An 18,223-nucleotide genomic window follows, 5' to 3' on the forward strand; every position below is an offset into this window, starting at 1 on the left:
TGGCTTTCAATCGGACTTCAGCATTGTGTAATAAAATCTTTACCTACATTTGTCGATGCTGTGATGAACTGTTTACTGAAGTGATTTTGCATTGTCATCTAAGAGATGGAAGGTTACAGGCATTTATAGTTGGTTTTCAGTTTTATTATTTACTGAGATTTCTCTGGGTTCTATAAATCTTTTAATGTTAACGGTTGGACTGTTCAATTCCCTACAATTCTTTAACTGTTGGACACAAAGTGGCTGCTCTCGACTCATTCTTGCTCTGAACGTCGAACTTGTTGGTTAATTATGTTTTTATACCCATTAAAGATAGTATCACCTGTTATAAATTCACGGAAGGTTTCAAAATAGGCATTTTCAATAATTTCTCAAATATTCCTGTTGCACTGCTCTTGTCCCAATTGTTTTTTCAGTAATTTAGAAAATATCACATATTTACAAGAGCAATAAAACTGATAAGGTGAAACATGAAACATTTATTTGCTGTGTTTATAATAACATAAAGACAGTTTTAAATCACTGCTTTTTGTTTGTATTTGCATTTTACCTATTTTACAAACTTATTTTTAAGAATTTGGGATGTAGTTACAACAAACATATGAACATTTTACTTAATTAGTTTAAGCTGTTACAAATTCAAATATAGTTTTTGCCAGGCACTTTAAAAGTAAGTTAAATCACTGTAATAAATCAACAACCAACTGAATGTTTTCAGCTAGGTATGTATATGTATTAAATTTGTGTGTGTGTGTGTGTGTGTAAAGACTGTTTTTTTTTTTTTTTTCCAAATATATAAACACATTTTGAGAAGAAAATACATCTGTACCTGTGAAATAAAAAAAACATTGTTGGAACGTCTTTATTACCAAAAAACACGTCTGCACATGCAAGGTCAGCTCTAAAACTAACTCGCAAGTGTGATGGAGCTAACCCATACTCCAGAGCTACCATCTACTGTCTTATTATTGTACAGCAATGCTTTGAATGATTTTAGACAATAAAACAAACAATTATACAACAGTAATGTAACTTAAAAACAGTAAAATATTTGATTTGTTTAAGGAAACTGAACACCTACATACAAAAACCCTGTAAAATATGTACTTGTCTTCTTAGCCTAACAACAACTTTCCCATGCCACTAATTAGCTAAATTCATCCACACACTTTTTATAGTCCGATGTTAGTCTTTCACACTGTTGTAAAAACTTTTAGACACACTGCTGGGGTTTGAGGCATAAACTGCTTGTTTTAGCTACTTCACTGCATTTTATTTATGCATAACTTCTTTGTGTTCTTGGTCTTTTTTAAAATGTATTATGCACTGTAAATAAATTAGCTGCCATTATGCCATGTGAAATACCAAAAATTTTAGCAATTGCTCAATAAAGAAGGTTGTCGTCAAATGTTGGACTTTTCACTGACGCATTTTTAAGCAAAGTGGCAAGTCTAAACACATCCAAGTTTGATTGCAGTGACGTTAAGCATGTTAAGGTGGGTTGCATCATAAAGGGTATTTGGCATAAAAACTGCCAGAATAAGTATGTAGACCAGAATGATCCACTGTAGCAATCCCTAAAATACAGGAGCATACTGAGTTAGTAAAAAAAAATTATTTAATCTAAAATGTTTTGATTAAAGTAAAATATTATGGACTGACAATTTATATATACACAGTTGCATAATGTTGAAAAATTCTGGCAGTCTATTTCATTCCAAGATGCATGATTTTTCGGTATGGTCCTGGGCCTCCCCAAAATCCCCTTTGGAAGAAGAAAAAGTAAATTAGAAACAAAGAAATAAAATGGCAGCAGACAACACAATGTCTTTGTGACACAGGATAGAATAAACATGACTCACTTCAGAAGACCATACCAGTAGAGATGAGGCATTAGGTCAGCTTTCATATGGTACATGATTCTGCTTTCTTTGCTCTGATCTATAGGGAAGGTCTCCAGTGGTTGTGAATTGTAGTCGAACTCTGCCAAAATTACTGTATTGTAACTTGTGACCAGTGGACAAGAAGTGTAGCCATCATACTGTGAAATCACAAAAACATAAGTAAAACACTGTTGACTGACATGAGTTACTGAGTAAAACAACACTGAGGAACATAACAGGAGTTAAGCACACCTTTTTATCAGGCTTCTCATTCTTGAACACTTTGGTTATCGTTCTGTCAAGTACACCAGACTGAGCAGCTGTAAAGGAATTACTTAATGTCATATATATATATACAGTGTATCACAAAAGTGAGTACACCCCTCACATTTCTGCAAATATTTCATTATATCTTTTCATGGGACAACACTATAGACATGAAACTTGGATATAACTTAGAGTAGTCAGTGTACAGCTTGTATAGCAGTGTAGATTTACTGTCTTCTGAAAATAACTCAACACACAGCCATTAATGTCTAAATAGCTGGCAACATAAGTGAGTACACCGCACAGTGAACATGTCCAAATTGTGCCCAAATGTGTCGTTGTCCCTCCCTGGTGTCATGTGTCAAGGTCCCAGGTGTAAATGCGGAGCAGGGCTGTTAAATTTGGTGTTTTGGGTACAATTCTCTCATACTGGCCACTGGATATTCAACATGGCACCTCATGGAAAAGAACTCTCTGAGGATGTGAGAAATAGAATTGTTGCTCTCCACAAAGATGGCCTGGGCTATAAGAAGATTGCTAACACCCTGAAACTGAGCTACAGCATGGTGGCCAAGGTCATACAGCGGTTTTCCAGGACAGGTTCCACTCGGAACAGGCTTCGCCAGGGTCGACCAAAGAAGTTGAGTCCACGTGTTCGGCGTCATATCCAGAGGTTGGCTTTAAAAAAGAGACACATGAGTGCTGCCAGCATTGCTGCAGAGGTTGAAGACGTGGGAGGTCAGCCTGTCAGTGCTCAGACCATACGCCGCACACTGCATCAACTCGGTCTGCATGGTCGTCATCCCAGAAGGAAGCTGACGCACAAGAAAGCCTGCAAACAGTTTGCTGAAGACAAGCAGTCCAGGAACATGGATTACTGGAATGCCCTGTGGTCTGACGAGACCAAGATAAACTTGTTTGGCTCAGATGGTGTCCAGCATGTGTGGCGGCGCCCTGGTGAGAAGTACCAAGACAACTGTATCTTGCCTACAGTCAAGCATGGTGGTGGTAGCATCATGGTCTTGGGCTGCATGAGTGTTGCCGGCACTGGGGAGCTGCAGTTCATTGAGGGAAACATGAATTCCAACATGTACTGTGACATTCTGAAACAGAGCATGATCCCCTCCCTTCAGAAACTGGGCCTCATGGCAGTTTTCCAACAGGATAACGACCCCAAACACAACCTCCAAGATGACAACTGCCTTGCTGAGGAAGCTGAAGGTAAAGGTGATGGACTAAACCCAATTGAGCACCTGTGGCGCATCCTCAAGTGGAAGGTGGAGGAGGTCAAGGTGTCTAACATCCACCAGCTCCGTGATGTCATCATGGAGGAGTGGAAGAGGATTCCAGTAGCAACCTGTGCAGCTCTGGTGAATTCCATGCCCAGGAGGGTTAAGGCAGTGCTGGATAATAATGGTGGTCACACAAAATATTGACACTTTGGGCACAATTTGGACATGTTCACTGTGGGGTGTACTCACTTATGTTGCCAGCCATTTAGACATTAATGGCTGTGTGTTGAGTTATTTTCAGAAGACAGTAAATCTACACTGCTATACAAGTTGTACACTGACTACTCTAAGTTATATCCAAGTTTTAGTTCTATAGTGTTGTCCCATGAAAAGATATAATAAAATATTTGCAGAAATGTGAGGGGTGTACTCACTTTTGTGATACACTGTATATGTATAGTATATATATATATATATATATATATATATATATATATATATATATATATATATATATATATATATATATATATCTGGATTAAGGCATTTCAAACACACCCATTATTAGGAACTTTCAAAAACACAAGCATACAGTTACGCACTGTCCAAAAAAAAACAATGGAATATACTTAGGAGCTCAATAACTTGTCATGATAATAAGACTACCACCTTTCCAACAAGCCACTTTTGTTTAAATGTTGCCGTGCTAAAGCTACCCCTGCTCAGCTTTTAGCAATATGCCACATAATAGCTCTCTCACTTAATTGCTTGACAGGACATATAATTACTGGTTACACAAGATTAATCAGTTCAAGTTTACTGTCAAACACAGTCATGGACAATTTTGGTTCTCTCATTCACCCCACTTTCATGTCTTTGGACTGTGGGAGGAAACCGGAGCTCCCAAAGGAAACCCACAGAGACACGGGGAGAACATGCAAACTCCACACAAAAAGGACCTGGACGGCTACACCTGGGAATCGAACCCAGGACCTTCTTGCTGTGAGGCAACAGTGTAACCCACCGAGCCACCGTGCCATCCAGCTCAGAGACAGGGTTTTTCTAGCTGATACGTCTCACAAAAGGCTTAGAACACAATGTGTAATACCAGGTGATGTAAAGCAGTAGCACTGTAAAGCACACCACTACAGGACTCTAATGCATGGAAAAATGTATTTTGTGGTAAAATGCAATGTGCAGACAGTTTTCCGTGTCAACATATTGGCATTATCCACAAAATTAACTTTATAATAAACTGTTTTACAGTTTGGTGCGAAAGAACTTGCCCTGTACAGAGCCTGGCTGACCTCCATCCAATATATTTGGGATGAATGGGAATGCTGACTAGGAGCTGTCATTCACTCTTAAGGTCACCATTTGTCTTTTGGCTGAATAAAAAAAAACTTGCAGTCATGTTTTACATTTTAATATGAATGATTCTGGTGTCCATAAACCTTTGGTTATTTATACCCATATGTATATTAAATGACAAAGCATATGCACTTATGGATATTATAATCATTTTAAAATGCATTGTCTAAACACAGACTAATCTCATATATTCAGAAGATACTGGGTTTACATTATTCATTGTAAGTCTGGCTTACCCACAGCAGCTGCAGTTTTAGAAGTTGGAAGATTGGTACAGTCTCCAATTCCGAACACATTAGAGTACGTCTTGTGCTGAAGGGTATCTTTATTTACATCCAGCCATCCAGCCTCATCCTCTAACGTGGAGCCTTTTAGCACAGCAGGTGGTCCCATAGGAGGGGTAACATGGAGCATCTCAAACTGTCAGACATCCCAAAGACCAGTAAGCCAATGTGAACAGACTGCTTGAATCAGGCATGCACACATGCTTTTCTTTACCTCAAAAACTTTTGCTTCCCCGGGTTTGTCCAGATTCTCAAATACGGCCTCCCGCTTATCTGCTCGGACCTCTATGAGGTTGTGTCTGAGGTTCACATTCAGGTCACGACTTTTCACAATTTCCCAGAGTGAGTCTGCATATTTCTTCACTCCAAACAACGCTGGTAGTGATGTGTTGTAAATAATGTTGGCTTTTGACCTCTTTCCTGTCTTTAAGGAACAAAAATATAAAAAATTGGTTATGATTTTAATTTAACTGATATTATTTTACTTATACATACAGTCACACTGAAAATATTACAGAAACCTGCAGAAATGTAATACACTTGGCTTGACAGTGTAAGCAAGCATGCTTTGCCCCCACTTATAATGAAAGTATGATTAATCATAATAGGTGATCTGCAAAGGATAGTAGCATTTAGAGCTCACCAAATCTATAATAATAATGACTCTATACCCACATTTTATTTAAAACCCTGGCATGCCAGGTAACTGCCTATTAATATAAGTACAAACATAAATGCCTATACTATTTGAATGACACTGGTTAGACTTTCACAGAAAAGAGTTTATAATTAGGTGAGATGACAATAGAGCAATGATCTAAGCAGTGCTATAGGCCAGCAGGATTTCTACACAGACATGATGTCTATGTCTTGGTGGGAAAGGAAGGATTAAAACCTAGCAGTGGATTGGCAGGGTATTCCTGCCTTGCATCCAGTGTTTTTGGGTGAACTGGACCTGCTGCGACCCTCACCAAGATAAACCGGTTCATAAATAAAAAATATATATTCTAGACCTTTGGAGTCCACCTGATTTAAATTGATTGAACATAGTAAAGAGGCACAAATCAAATACAAGGGCCCACAAATTACACTGCATTGACAAAACAAAAACCAAGTCATAGTCAAAATGTGGCAAAGCACAGATCAGGGTATAGATATAAAACAATATCTATGGCTTTGAGTCTTCCCAGAAAGAGAGCCACTGTTAAGTAAAAAGCAAATAACAACCTGCTAAAATACAGAAGCTCCCTTTACAAAACCTCCACCAGACTGCACAAAAACCCAAGACCGTTTCAACAGCCAAAAACAATACTGGAGTAGCTTTAGGCAAGTCTTAAAGTATCCCTTAGTGTCCATGACAAAGCCCAGACTTAAACCCTATGCAAAGCTTGAAGAGATATGTCCAAGCAGACCTGCAACCTAAATTGCTGTCTAAGGGGCTCCTACAAAGTATTGAATAAAGGGTTTTTATACTTCTGTTTTTTTTTATCTGCTTTATTCTGGTCTGGGTTGCAGCAGGTAACGTTTTACCAGGAAGCACTGAATGTACGACAGGAATATCCTTGACAGCGTGCCCAATCTATCACAGGGCTTTAGCCATATCCCCTCTCAGACAAAGCTGAGTAGACATTTGTGTAGACATTTGGCCTGCCAAAAGCACAACTGAGATTTAAATCCTGATATGTGGGATAGCATAACAGACATAATAGCATAATAGTTTGTCATTTTTTTAAAATTAATTTTAAAAAAAAATAATAAATTTTTTTTTTTTTTAATCGCCATTATGATTAAGTGTACAATGTTTCATAAAAATGGCAATTACATTTAATAAAATCTAATTTAAAACACAATAAAGTGTGCAAAGAGTCAAGGGGTCTGAATACTTTCTGAATCTCCTGTATATGCATATGTAAATGTACCTTTCTCAAGTAGGCATCGGAGAGGTACATAATCTTCTGAGGAGCCCCTCCACACTTTATAGGAGTGTTGGGGTAAGTAAAAATTGCATTTCCTTCCTTAAAGTTCTGTAATGCCACCCAGGTCTTCTCCACTGTCTGCAATGAATAGTTTGAGCCAATTTTTGGATGTTCGAAAGCTTCTGGAAGTCCTTTAATCTGAAATGAAAAGAAAAAAAATCAGAATTGGTTTAGTTGACTAGCTATAATACATATTTTTTAGGGCTGTCGAAGTTAACGCGATAATAACGCATTAACGCGACCTCAATTTAACGCGATTAAAAAAATTAGTGCCATTAACGCAAATTCTAGTTCATGTTGACACTTGACTGGTAGAACAAACGTTTTAATGTCGGACTTGCCACCGTTTTTCATTTGCGGTTTGTTAACATAATGTAACCGATCGTGGTAGTGATGCACTTGCATAATAAAGAAATAAATACACGCTATATTCACAAGTTGTCGGGAGCAGAACACTTTATTACACTTAATTAACTTCTTCTTCTGTACCGAATACCGGAAAGCTGAGTCGAGCACGTTAGTTCATGAACTATGGAAGCCCCAAAGGGTCAAAACACACTCACTTCGTGTAGAAACGTCCATCAAACCATCGTCACGATACAACCACAGACAAGTCTGATACAATAACTACGCCTTATCCCACCTAAAGCACCGCTGATCTACAATGTTTGCTGATGGAGAAATTCTAACCTACAATCTGACATTTACTGCCTAGTATGTGAGTGAATAAAACTCCCTTACAGTTTTCTCTTGTCCCAGCAGTTTTTAACATAAGTACATTTAGCATAAAATGTGTTCACCATTTTAATTGTAACATTTCACTTAAAAATCCTTGTTTTCTATAACATTTACACAGATTTTTTTAAATGCGATTAATCGCGATTAACTATATGAAATTCTGAGATTAATCGCGATTAAAAATTTTAATCGTTTGACAGCCCTAATATTTTTATATTATATATTAGCTAAGTGTGCATCGTTAAGAATTCAAATGATGCCAATATTGGTTTAAGAATTTGTTCAAGCTGCGGTAGTTTAGTAGATTTATTAGTTAGCAGTTTGTTTGTTTATTAGTATTTGAACGTCATGTTTTACACTCTTTGGTTACATTCATGACAGGACAGGTAGTTTCATCAGTTTCACAAGGTTATATCCAACACAGTCATGGACAATTTAGTATTTCTAATTCACCTCACTTGCATGTCTTTGGACTGTGGGAGGAAACCAGAGCACGCGGAGCAAACCCACACAGACACAGGGAGAACATGCAAACTCCACACAGAAAGGACCTGGACCGCCCCACCTGGGGATCAAACCCAGGACATGCATTTTATTTGTTTGCATGTTTTTATGACAAGAATATATGACAAGAACATGAGCACCCTGAAGAAACCCATGTGGACAAAAGATGCATGCAAAACTCTTCAGAGACAGTAAACAGAAGTATGGATCAAACCCTGGACCTCGGGTACCGTATTGCTACGTGGCTGTTGCTGCCTTGTGTAGAGCAGCTTAAAAATATTTCACCATACATAAAGCTTATAATAAATTATATTAAACATTCAATGTACAATTAATGATATAATCAATATATCTAATAAGATATCTAATGTAATGTGTGAACTACAATTAAGAGAAAGTGTACAGTATATTATACATGAACATCATACAGGACTTAATAACAGCTGCAATAGTAAATCAACAGATGTAATTTTAAATACTTATACATATTGAGCATAATACCTTCTCGTAGTGCAACTGAAGGCCAAGTGCTACAATCAGGTAGTCGTAAGAAATCTAAGAAAAGATACAGCATAAAATGAATTACAAATTACACATTTTATGAAAAACATGTGGTCCAATAATAATACTTAAAAGCTTAAAACCAATGATAATTAACAAAAGCTTAAGAGGATTAATGTGAAAAAAAACATGTGTTATGTCTGACTAATTACATTTACAGCACAGTTCCACTAAACCTTGGTAACCAGCCACACCTATTTCACAGCAGAAATGACACACAGCCTGTATTGCTTAAAACAATGACTGGCACTCCGATAGCACAGCAGTAAAACACGCTAGCACACCAGTGATGACATCTCAAACTCACGAGCTTGCATCACAGGTGGGACACCTATACGGACAATAATTGGCTCATCAAAGAATGGGAATGTCATGAATTGCAATTCCGACCTCTGCTGCCTGTTTGATGGCACCTGCACATATGTGATATTGGTGTGTGACAGGGATCTTTATATACACCAGCCTCACGCACGTGAATTTATAAATAATGATAAGAGCAGTAAAACCAATATTTCATTATATTTACTCATTCCCCACAAGTGTTTCCCCAAAATATCCTAAATACAGAATGTTTCCTCACTTCTTTGCCAGACTCTGTAAAGACAGTGTTGTTTTTGGGATCAATCTTCATGACCTTGGACTTGATCCATTTGACTCCAGAGGGCATCACACTGGCAGTGGGTCGTCCAGATGTACTGACTTTTTTAGCCCCTGCCCCAACCAGTGTCCATATGGGCTGGTAATAATGCATCTGTAACATTAACAAAATGATAAAATTGAGCTATTACTGTATTTAATACATTATATCACAAGTTATACACCTTTTTACTTAGACATATCAATGGTCTTCCTACTGTAGTCTGATATATTATAAATACTAAATATTTAGAATAAATCTAAATACATTTAAAAGTGTATGTAAACTCTGTGTGTTATGATCATTTGATGGTGTTGATGGATGATTTCCTGCAGTTTTTGGTTGGTGGACTATTCTCAGTCCAGCAGTGACAGTGAGGTGTTTAAAAACTCCATCAGCACTGCTGTGTCTGATCAGTGTCACTGCAGTACTGAAAATGACCCACCACCCAAGTAATACCTACTCTGTAGTGGTCCTGTGGGGGTCCTGACCATTGAAGAACAGGGTAAAAGCAGGTTAAAAAGTATGTAGAGAAACAGATGGACTACAGTCAGTAACTGTAGAACTTCAAAGTGCTTCTATATGGTCAGTGGAGCTGATAAAATGGACAGTGAGTGTAGAAACAAGGAGGTGGTCATAATGTTATGCCTAATCAGTGTATGTATATATACGAGCTATCACCCAAACAAGTGAACTGCACCCATATGATTCTCAAATTTTTCTCTCTTTCCATCAGTGAATAACTATTTAAATACAGCAAAGCAAGTGGCTATAAATGATAAGTGATATGATGGGATGTGATAACACAGTATGGTTATCCACCCATACCTGAGCTACTGAGCAGTTGTTTAGCCATATGCTTTGACTCTACTCTACCTTACATGTTAAAAATTTTTAAACCCTTTATATAAATCTACCACATTATCTGGCAATACTAAAGCAATTCAGCACCTAATTCTGAGCTAGTATTTGACGCAGGTTGCAAGACCAAATACACTTATAAAGGACATCAGAATTGCATACCTCACTGGGTTCCACAATAGCCACCTGCTCGGCGCCAACTTTTCTTTTCATGCGGGCACCCATCGTTATACCACCGCTTCCCCCACCAAGCACCACAATCTTATAATGTTCTTTAGCGGACAGTCCACTGCTGGCGTGGAAATGGGAATTCAGTGAGAAAAACAGCCTGCTACATTTTCTAAAAGGAGTCAGGTGTGAAGTTAATGCTGCCGCCATGGTCCTGTGAGTTGATCTAAAACAGAGAATAAATTCAAGTTAACACATGCTGTATGAAGACAAAGAGCAGTGGGCGGACTAGAACCAAGGAAAGTAAAAGTATGTGTTTTTTTCTTCCAAAACCGTGCGGGCCAATTGTCATTCCACAGGAAGCTTTAAAAATTTTTACACATAGAATGCGTTTTTCACATGCCGATTTTTCCCATAAATTTTAGGTTTATTGTGGGTTTTCTGAAAATATTATTATAATATTTATATTATAATGTTCTTAATGCATTTTTATTTGTCATGAACAAGCTTCCGGCACAATTCTAGTTTGATCTTTGACCATTCCATTAAATGTGTTAGTGTTCCACCACAGACTTGACGTTTTAGTATAGTCTTAAAATCAGTATTATGCTCTGTTGCTCTCTCTCTCTCTCTCTCTCTCTCTCTCTCTCTCTCTCATAAATATATATATATATATATATATATATATATATATATATACAGTATATATATATATATTCACAATGTTTTATGCCTTTATATACACAATGTTTCTTACCTCTGTACATTGTGACCAAATAACTCTGGAAAATAGACAGTGAAAGTCATGTTCCAGCAGTTTCTAATCTATGGCAGACTAGTTTTGGGTGGTTCTTGGATGACATCTGACTACCTGGACAAACTTACTATTAGCATAGCAAATATTTAGGTTTTCCATTGTAATAGTATGCATAAGTGTAATGAGTGCAGTCAAAGTAGGTCTAGGAACAAAGAATTTCATAATTTTTAGACAAAGTTACACGTTTCAACTATTCAGGTACATAATAACATTGCAGAAATAAATGAAATTCCATGACTGCCATAAAGACACTTACAACCCTGTTTTTAAAGCAGCTTTAGAATCTTCTATGCAATGTGTATGGTTATGCTTTAAAAAATCTACATGCTGAGTCACCGTGAATGTTATTTAGAAAGCATGATTCCTTTGTTGTCTGGGTTCAGGATGAACCCTTGTACAGACATAAAAGACAGCTAAATATCTATCAACTGCATCTGTTGTATATTTATGACTTTCACATAATCCAATAAGTGTTTTTATTCTGATGAAAAAAATGTATACCTAAAACTCTTGTATCAGTTCTTGCTTCTCAATAACGTTTAAGTACGTTTTTTTTATTATTATTTTAGCTGAGTCATGAATGCTTGTTCTCATATCTACTACATATCTCACTTCTGTGATTATGCAATAATAGCCATTCTCAAATGTCTGTAAGCTCATTTAACAGAAAATGGAAAAAGCCACCTATTAGCTCCTGTTAGTCTTCCCACAACATTAAACACAATGAAACATAATTACCAAAGCAAACAATAAGTGAAATATATTTATATGGAAATACAAAATCATAACAGATGTCCATTCCTACATATAGTGCTCACAAATGCAAACACAGCACAGACTGTTGTTAAAACACTTTTACTTTTAAAAGAAAATTTCTCCACAAACAAAAGGGCAGTTATATGAAACAGACAATGGTGATGCTAGAAACCGCTGTTTTAATATTGGAGAAATCTATTATCTAATATCCACAAGGGCATACATTTTAAAGTCTTGTCATAGCTTCAATGTTTGTCACTTAAAACAAAAGCCATCAAGTGGGAATAAAATAATTAACACCACTAAGATGCTAGAACCCAGATACATCCTACAAACATTTACCTCAAAACCTAATAATGGTTTGGAAAAGAGTCTTACACCTTAACAATAAGAGACTTAGAACAGACTAATAAGAATTACTTAAACATATTTTGTTGTTTTGTTCACCTTTCAAAGAATTCACAATCAAACCAAAAGCTCCTTTGGTAACATATTTCTTGAACATTTCTGCCATATTGTAGCGTCAGTGGGAGGAGCCGTGGTATCCAGGCTACACGTCAGCGTGTATCCCAGTGTGGGAGACTGGGTGGCTGCGGTGAGAGCTGGATAGGTAGCTTATATGTTTGTCTGTTGTATGAATGTATGTGTGTATGTATGAGTGTACGTCCTAAACCACTGAGAGATCTGCCAAGGGCAGCTCACTCGAGGTCACGACGCTCGCCTTCCTGCTCGCCGGCGCCACATTGGTGTCAGAAGTGGGATTGTGATGTCTGGGTGGCTTTGGTGGTTCGGTGGGCCAATATGCCCGATCTGTCTGAGTGCGCTGGCCCCGGGGTTGTTGCGAGGGCATGGAAAGCCAGGTGCAGCAGGGGTGTTGAAACAGCGGCTCGGCAGTGTAATGGGGTGAGGTCCGGACATGGAGCCACCCAGTGGTCGCTGGTGAGTAGGTCACCGGGACGGTTGACCTTTAGGGAGGGGGCTATGTAGCGTCAGTGGGAGGAGCCGTGGTATCCAGGCTTACCGTCAGCGTGTATCCCAGTGTGGGAGACTGGGTGGCTGCGGTGAGAGCTGGATAGGTAGCTTATATGTTTGTCTGTTGTATGAATGTATGTGTGTATGTATGAGTGTACGTCCTAAACCACTGAGAGATCTGCCAAGGGCAGCTCACTCGAGGTCCCGACGCTCGCCTTCCTGCTCGCCGGCGCCACAATATTAACAACTGATGGGAACACAGATGAACTCTTAACATTATACAAAGCTAGTGAGTGGAATATGTTATATATATATATATATATATATATATATATATATATATATATATATATATATATAATGTATATATTAGTACATTGGGGTGGGACATTTTGAGCATATTTGAATATAAGTGGGGGCATGTACACATCTCAACATCCAATCTTTGTTTAATAACTTTTAGACTCAATGTTTTACATAAGCAGTACATATAATAGAAAATGTTGCAGAATCATTGTAGAATTTATCATTTAAAATCTTTAATGACTGCATTAATAGAGAAAAGAGGAGCTCTTTAGGGTGTGTACATGACTGAAAGGAGAAATGTCAACACAAGTCCAATGTGAACCAATATTCAGGAGTTTTAGGTGTTGTTTCCTCATGAGTGCAGTTCTTGTTTTATCAGACACTAACCTCATTTGTTGTATAAACACAATAAAACACTGACCAGTGCACCTTTAAAAAACAAATATGCAGTATTTTTTAAATATATAACTTTAGTTTAAGGTTACCTGCTGTTTGAATAATAATAATAAGTAAATAATGGTTTAAATAAAAGTAAAATAGACCAGAAAGTCTGTTCGTAAATAGTCTACTCACTTACCTGATCCTGGTTGTTTGTCAGTAGACTAATCGGAAATGTGCACAGTGAGCCTTCTGCTGCTCTGCAGATTCACTGAGCTCCTGTTGGCTTTATAGTATATCTGGTATGCAGTGCTACCAGCAAGTCACGTAGTCACAGACTCGAGTTATGAAAAGCCTCTTCAGTTCCTGTACTTTTATTATGCAACGTTACAGCTATCACAAGCTCAGCGCTCGTAAACGCGCACGCACACACACACACACCCACAAACGCGCGCACGCCTTAGGCCTTTCTAAACGGAAATGTACGGCTGAGTCGCGTATCTTAGATTACCATGTAACAACTGTCGAAACCCCATTAAAACCGAACTACATACGGAACCAAAACAACCAAACGACTCTCAACATACTGTTGAATATCCTACTAAGGTGTTAATTTTCAAGCCTGACGTTTAACCAGTCGGGTTTTCAATGTCAACAGAAGTTCGAGCAAAAACAATGCATGTGTGGTAGCAACCCAGCCAGAAGTGGTCGCCATTGTATCAGAGTTGTTTCATAACTGCAGTCAACTCAAACTCAAAAGAAGCTTTATTGGCATGACAAATAAGGACATTCGTATTGCCAAAGCAAGTTACAGAGAAATATTAAAAATAAAAATAAGAAAGAACAAAAATATACAGAACAGTTACATGTGATAAAATAGAATAAAATATTAATAAAAACAGTGCAAAATAATAACAATAACAATTATAATATTTACAATAATGGGGTAGTATGGTCACCCACTGTCCCTCACCTGGTGGCAGGTGTGTGTGCTAGTGTGCAGCTCTCTCTGTGCTCCCCCAGTAGGTGGGGCAGTTTGTCGGGGTCTGGGAGGGAGGTAAAGTTGGGGATGATGTTATTAAATTTAGGTAAGAATTGGGAGCGGACGTGGTGGTACTTGGTACACCGGGTGAGGAAGTGCAGCTCCGTCTCTACTGTACTGAGAGTGCAGTGCTGGCACAGTGTCGCCCCGTCTCCACAGCCAGGTCGTGTGCGCTCAGTCTGTACCTCGTCAGGGTGGGTCAGGGTGTTTGCAGTCCCTGTCAAGTTTATGTACAGTACAATCCAGCGGCAGACAGATGTGTTTCACATACCCACCCTTTTATCTGTCCAAATCCATTATGTTCTGTAACCTCTAAAAATAAACAAAGCAATGTCGCAGGTCATAATCACATTATTATTGTCCATCTGTTAGATGGCAGAATTTTAGGTCCAATATTGAAGGTCAAATGCAGACACCAAAGACACGGTTTAAGCTTAGAATCTATTAATTTGATTTTTTACTTTTTTATTTACATTTGTAATTTTTAACATTTGTAAAAGGGGTGGCACAGTGGCACAGTGGGTAACACTGTCTGCCCTGTGATGGACTGGCAACCTTTCACCCAATATATCAGTTCTATTGTGACCCTGACCAGGAAAATCAGTTTTAAAACAGTGAATGAATGAATTTGGGTTTCCTCCCACAGTCCAAAAACATGCAGTCAGGTTAATTGGAGAATGAATTGCCCCATAGGTGAATGGGTGTGTGTATGTGTGTATATGTGTGTCTGCCCTGCTATGGACTGGAGCCCCGTCCAGGGTGTTACTGTGTGCCTTGCGCCCATTGAAAAGCTGGGATAGTCTCCAGCACCCCCACCCCCACACTCGCCCCCCTAATTGGATAAGCGGTTAAGAAAGTGAGTGAGTAAATTGAAGTTAATTTTCATTTAAGGTTTTACCACTATTTTTGTTTTGAATATTTGTGGAGAATAACCCATACTGCATGCAATATGATAATGACCCAAATCACACCTCAAAGCTTTACAACAGCTACTTAAAGACCAAAGAAGATCAAAGAGAGCTGACTGCCATGGACACATGCTGGTGACTGCTTTTCAAGAAAAAGAGCAAAAATATGATAGACTTAGAACATTGAATTGTGTAGCATTAACCCCTTTTTGTTTTAATTGAGTTTGATTTTACTAAGAAAATTTCAGAGAGAAAGTTTATTAGTCTGGAGATTACAAATTCATGTCTAAAGCTCTATAACAGTTCCAAACCAAGGTAACGGAAAAAAAAGAAGAAAATTGGATTGAAACAGTGATGGATCAAACAATGAATTGCCTTGGAAATGTATCCAAAGGCTCATACCTACTCATACCTAAAAACAGTACTGCAGATGTTTCTAACCTCAGCTTATATTAGTGTTTATGACTGAATGAAAGAGAAAGGGACTATTACATACAAAGACAAACCACTGCTAACCAGAAAAAAAACCATCAGTGTTTATATGACCTTTACCTTATTTGAACCCAATAGAGACAAGTAGATCACTATTGAAAACCTTGTTCTGTAAATGAATACAATTCTAATTTATAAAATTTGTAGTGTTTTAATAAACACTATATAATGCTATATAATGATTAGTTTAACCATCTTTTATATTTTAGAGTGAACGCTATGGACGTTAGAAGAGTTGAAATTGCTTTTTTTTATATTACTAGACCTGGCAAAAGAGTGAAAGAAGATGACTAAATCTAATGTCATGGATATGCCATGGATCTCAGTGTACTCAAAGCAAAACCCACACAGGTCAGGAACATGTCAGGAAATTGCAAAAGGACTGTTGAGGAAGTATGTTGGCTAACAGATTTTCTGGTGAAATTAGTGAACGAAATACCGTGTGATTATAAACAGTGGTATACCTTGTAAAACTACTTTGAATTTCTGAATGTTCACTTGAGTTTTGTAAAGTGTAATTGTTGAAGCATTTGACCTTTTCTGAAATATTTCTTTATTAAAAACATGCAAAATGCATACCATAGAGGTAAAAATCTTCAGACAGACACACTGTGCAATTCAAAGACATGTAGACCAAATTAATTGTATTATCAGTGGCAAATAAAGGACCTTACTGGTTTAAAGTAGAGAGAAATTATACATCCTGGTCATGAATGCCATGAGTGCCACCCAAAAACTATAGACCATAGGCAAAATACCATCGGATTTCACTACAAAAAGTTTTTTTTTTTAGTTTTTAGAAGAAATATACACATATAGGAAGATGTCAAACTACTCACAAACAGTAAACAGATCCTCATCAGGATTAAACCCAGATCCCCATACCATATTGCTGTTCTTCAGCCAGGAAATAATAAGTAAATGATTTATTGTCACCTCAGTTTCTTTTTCCCTGTATTAACCAAACAAAGAAATCATGTGTTTTCTTTTACACAAGACACATTTTATGTTTTTTTTTTTGTTTTGTTAATATTTAATGTTAAATTTACCATTTAAATATGTAAACAATTAAACCTAACAGGAGGACGGAGGTAGCCTAGTGGGTAGAGCTTTGGGCTATCAATCGATGGGTTGAGAGTTTGAATCCTGGCTCTGCTGCCACTGTTGGGCCCTTGAGCTAGGCCCTTAACCCTCTTTGCTCCAGGGGCGCCGTACAATGGCTGACCCCGTGCTCTGACCCCAGCTTCCAAACAAGCACATGTATACTAGTATACACTGATCAGCCATAACATCAAAACCACCTTGTTTCTACACTCACTGTCCATTTTATCAGCTCCACTTACCATATAGGAGCACTTTGTTCTACAATTCTACAATTACTGACTGTAGTCCATCTGTTTCTCTACATATCTTTTGAGCCTGCTTTCACCCTGTTCTTCAATGGTCAGGACCCCCACAGGACCACTACAGAGCAGGTGTTATTTAGGTGCTGGATCATTCTCAGCACTGCAGTGACACTGACATGATGGTGGTGTGTTAGTGTGTGTTGTGCTGGTATGAGTAGATCAGACACAGCAGCTGCTGGCGTTTTTAAATACCATGTCCACTCATTGTCACTCTATTAGACACTCCTACCTAGTTGGTCCACCTTGTAGATGTAAAGTCAGAGATGATCGCTCATCTATTGCTGCTGTTTGAGTTGGTCATCTTCTAGACCTTCATCAGTGGTCACAGGGCGCTGCCCACTGGGTGCTGTTGGCTGGATATTTTTGGTTTGTGGACTATTCTCAGTCCAGAAGTGACAGTGAGGTGTTTAAAAACTCCAGCAGCACTGCTGTGTCTTATTCACTCATACCAGCACAACACACACTAACACACCACCACCATGTCAGTGTCACTGCAGTGCTGAGAATGATCCACCACCCAAATAATACCTGCTCTGTAGTGGTCTGGGCTTATGGAACCTACTAGGAGAGTCCTGACCATTGAAGAACAGCATGAAAGGGGGCTAGCAGATAGACTACAGTACAGTAACTGTAGAACTACAAAGTGGAGCTGATAAAATGGACA

General features: G+C 38.1%; 1 protein-coding gene across 1 annotated transcript; it reads right to left on the bottom strand.

The window, feature by feature from the left end:
- Positions 1-844: 844 nt before the first annotated feature.
- sqor (sulfide quinone oxidoreductase) lies at positions 845-14,259 on the bottom strand. Its single transcript, XM_063002332.1, has 10 exons — positions 13,911-14,259; positions 10,477-10,708; positions 9,397-9,567; positions 8,757-8,810; positions 6,957-7,151; positions 5,252-5,461; positions 4,990-5,173; positions 2,136-2,203; positions 1,863-2,041; positions 845-1,765 (listed from the first exon to the last, which is right to left on the bottom strand). The coding sequence occupies exons 2-10, from the start codon at positions 10,690-10,692 to the stop codon at positions 1,708-1,710; spliced, it is 1,335 nt and encodes a 444-aa protein (XP_062858402.1). The 5' UTR covers positions 10,693-10,708; positions 13,911-14,259; the 3' UTR covers positions 845-1,707.
- Between the last annotated feature and the right edge of the window lie 3,964 nt (positions 14,260-18,223).

This window comes from Trichomycterus rosablanca, chromosome 1 (genome assembly GCF_030014385.1).
Source record: "Trichomycterus rosablanca isolate fTriRos1 chromosome 1, fTriRos1.hap1, whole genome shotgun sequence".
Classification (NCBI taxonomy): Eukaryota; Metazoa; Chordata; class Actinopteri; order Siluriformes; family Trichomycteridae; genus Trichomycterus; species Trichomycterus rosablanca.

Excerpts from the sequence above, each read along its gene's own strand:
- sqor (XM_063002332.1), bottom strand. The coding sequence starts at position 10,692 with ATGGCGGCAGCATTAACTTCACACCTGACTCCTTTTAGAAAATGTAGC. Across the intron at positions 7,152-8,756 it reads TTCAGTTGCACTACGAGAAG|ATTAAAGGACTTCCAGAAGC; the intron begins GTATTATGCTCA and ends TTTTCATTTCAG. Across the intron at positions 2,204-4,989 it reads TAAAACTGCAGCTGCTGTGG|CTGCTCAGTCTGGTGTACTT; the intron begins GTAAGCCAGACT and ends ATTCCTTTACAG.